This window comes from Penaeus vannamei, chromosome 17 (assembly GCF_042767895.1).
Source record: "Penaeus vannamei isolate JL-2024 chromosome 17, ASM4276789v1, whole genome shotgun sequence".
Taxonomy (NCBI): Eukaryota; Metazoa; Arthropoda; class Malacostraca; order Decapoda; family Penaeidae; genus Penaeus; species Penaeus vannamei.
Window position 1 is genome coordinate 17,573,515 of NC_091565.1, and position 2,500 is coordinate 17,576,014.

A 2,500-nucleotide genomic window follows, 5' to 3' on the forward strand; every position below is an offset into this window, starting at 1 on the left:
ATGTATGTATGTATTCATGTATGTATTTATGCATGTATGTATGTATATATATGCATGTATGTATCACAGATCGGGAAATAAAGGTACATCAACCCAATAAACGCACACATTTAAATTTTCTACACAGACATCTAAAAACGCAAAAAAGAGAAAAAAAAGATAAATAAATGTAAATAAATAGATAAATGCAAATAATACCTTCGACGCACTAGAGCCAAAAGAAGCCCAGAAGAAGCCTTCCAGATCAGCTGCAATTTCAAGAAAGTCGCTCAGTCATCAGTCATCCAAAGGCCTACATGCTGAAGCTCCGCAGGTGTGACTTTGACGGATACCACGTGATAGATGAGGGGTGGGGGGGGAGGGAGGGAAGGGGCGTGGGAAGGGAGGGCGGGAGGGATGGGGAGAGACGAGGAAGGGAAAGAGGAAAGGATTGGGAGGGAGGAGGAGAGGGAATGGGGGGAGAGTAGAAGGGATAGAAGAAAGGAATCGGGAGAGCAAAAGGGTGGGAAGGAAGGGAGAGGAAGAGGAGAGAGGGAAGAAAGGAGAGAGTGGGAGGGAGGAAGGGTCAAGCAGGAGGACAGGTGACCTCCAAGGAAACGAGCGTGACCTGCTTCCGGACAGAGGAAGGATATTCGTCTCATTATCCTGACCAGGTGAATGAGGAGCCCGAATGCAGCCGGAAAGGGATTAGAGCGTGGCCATAGGAGACGGAGGGGGAGGGGGTGGGGGGGAGGGGAGCAGGTGAGAAGATGGTTCGTTGGAAACTGAGACGGGGGGGAAGGGAGGGGGTGGAGAGGGAGGGAGGGTGGGAAGGAGAAAAAGGGAGGGAGGGAGGGTAGGTAGGAGGAAAAGGGAGAGAGGGAGGGAGGGAAGGGAGACACACACACACACACACACACACACACACACACACACGCACACACACACACACACACACACACATACACGCACACACACACACACACGCGCATACGCACACACACACACACTGACACAAGCACATACACACGCGGGCACACATACAATCAGGCTGAAACAGACAAAGAAAGACATGCAGCCACGCGAGCACACCAGCAGTGACCAAGGGTGAGAGAAGGTGATGATGTCATGACGCAAACGAAGGATCTGCACGGCGGAGAAACTGCTGAGACAAAGGAAACCTGAGGAATGTCGAATCCATAAATTTTGCCAACGCGGAACTTTCGCACAAGCGGGAAACCCCATTTATACGTGTTTTTTCTGCAACCATTTTGCTGCAGTTACACAACGCTTGGCCTTGAATGACTGTTGATGTGTAAGTAAACAGTATTCAGATATTACAATATTACAAACTATCATAGTGAATGGTATTTATAAGACAATGGTTGGCCGGAAGAGAAGCCCAAGTTAGCGCATTGCAAGGACTCGCCTATCCTTCGACAAACGCAGTTGCCTCTTGTCCATTGTCCACTATCATCTTTATCTTGCCCACTTAATCAACACTTAAGCTCCACGTGTCTTATATTAGTCTAAGCCTACTAAATTACCACCCTTTTTTTCTTTCTATACACTAGTGCTGACTTCTTTCAATTTCTTACTTTTTCAGATCACGACAATATCACGATTAAACAGATCTCTTTCCTCTGTTCTGTTCCCCTCACTGTCTGGATGCCAACTGATTAAATCAACCCTGATGCTTTGGGCGCTGTTATATCTGTTGTGCAAGCGTGATATTTTGACCTTTTATTCATGTGTTGATCTCTCAACCACAGCCTACGTATGGCCGAGATTACAGGGTCAGCTGATGGAGACTTTTGCCGCTTGCCAGTGACGACGACTCATTATCACCGCCAACGTGAGTCATCAGAGGATATGAGTCAACATCAACGGGTTATTTCATCTCTCATGCAAAAATGATCGAAAATGTAAAACGACAACTGAGGAAAAATCCAAAATAAAGCTTTTTTTTACGAAGGCGTCAGTGGCGATCTTACCAAGGCCAGGCATTAAGGATCTTCCTGCAAGAACGGGGGGAGAAAAGGGACTTACCGTGCGAGGCCAATTCCACGGCCATGTCTTCTTGAATGGGAGGCAAGTTGTGAGAAAAGACATCATCCCATTTATCCCTCATGGTGATGTAACTTAATCTATCCAGCTTGCTAAAGACACAAATGCTTTTTCTCTCTTTTTTTTTTTGTTTTCTTATCTCGATTAGTGACGCTTGTTCACCCACGTGGTGATGTCACAAAGTCGGTTTGCTTGCTTAGTAACGTCACGGAAATTATCACTCATCATACAATCGCATATTTTGTTCAACCCAATCCAGTCCTTATTTCCACGCGGATGTCACAGGCGGCACGTCACTCAGTGCCCGCAAAGAGCGACTCTTTCCGAGAGACTTCACTGCCGAGAAAAGCGAACCCGCCAGAGGTTGCCAGGCGCGGGAGGTCGCAGGCAGGATACACACGGACACGCTCTGACAGGCCGACTGGCGCAGGCAAGCGGTCGCACGCACTGAGCC

General features: G+C 47.7%; 1 protein-coding gene across 3 annotated transcripts in view; it reads right to left on the reverse strand.

Moving 5' to 3' along the window:
* Positions 1 to 2,455, reverse strand: part of Snx16 (sorting nexin 16) — a 34,515-nt gene extending 32,060 nt beyond the window's left edge. Inside the window, exon 1 of one of the 3 annotated variants that reach the window (XM_070132019.1) lies at positions 2,029 to 2,455. In XM_070132019.1, coding sequence (XP_069988120.1) covers positions 2,029 to 2,110 — 82 coding nt within the window. In that variant the 5' untranslated portion in view covers positions 2,111 to 2,455. Of the gene's footprint in view, positions 1 to 1,577; positions 1,688 to 2,028 lie in introns of those variants that run through there. The other 2 variants (XM_070132022.1, XM_070132020.1) reach the window with 2 other exon arrangements.
* Between the last annotated feature and the right edge of the window lie 45 nt (positions 2,456 to 2,500).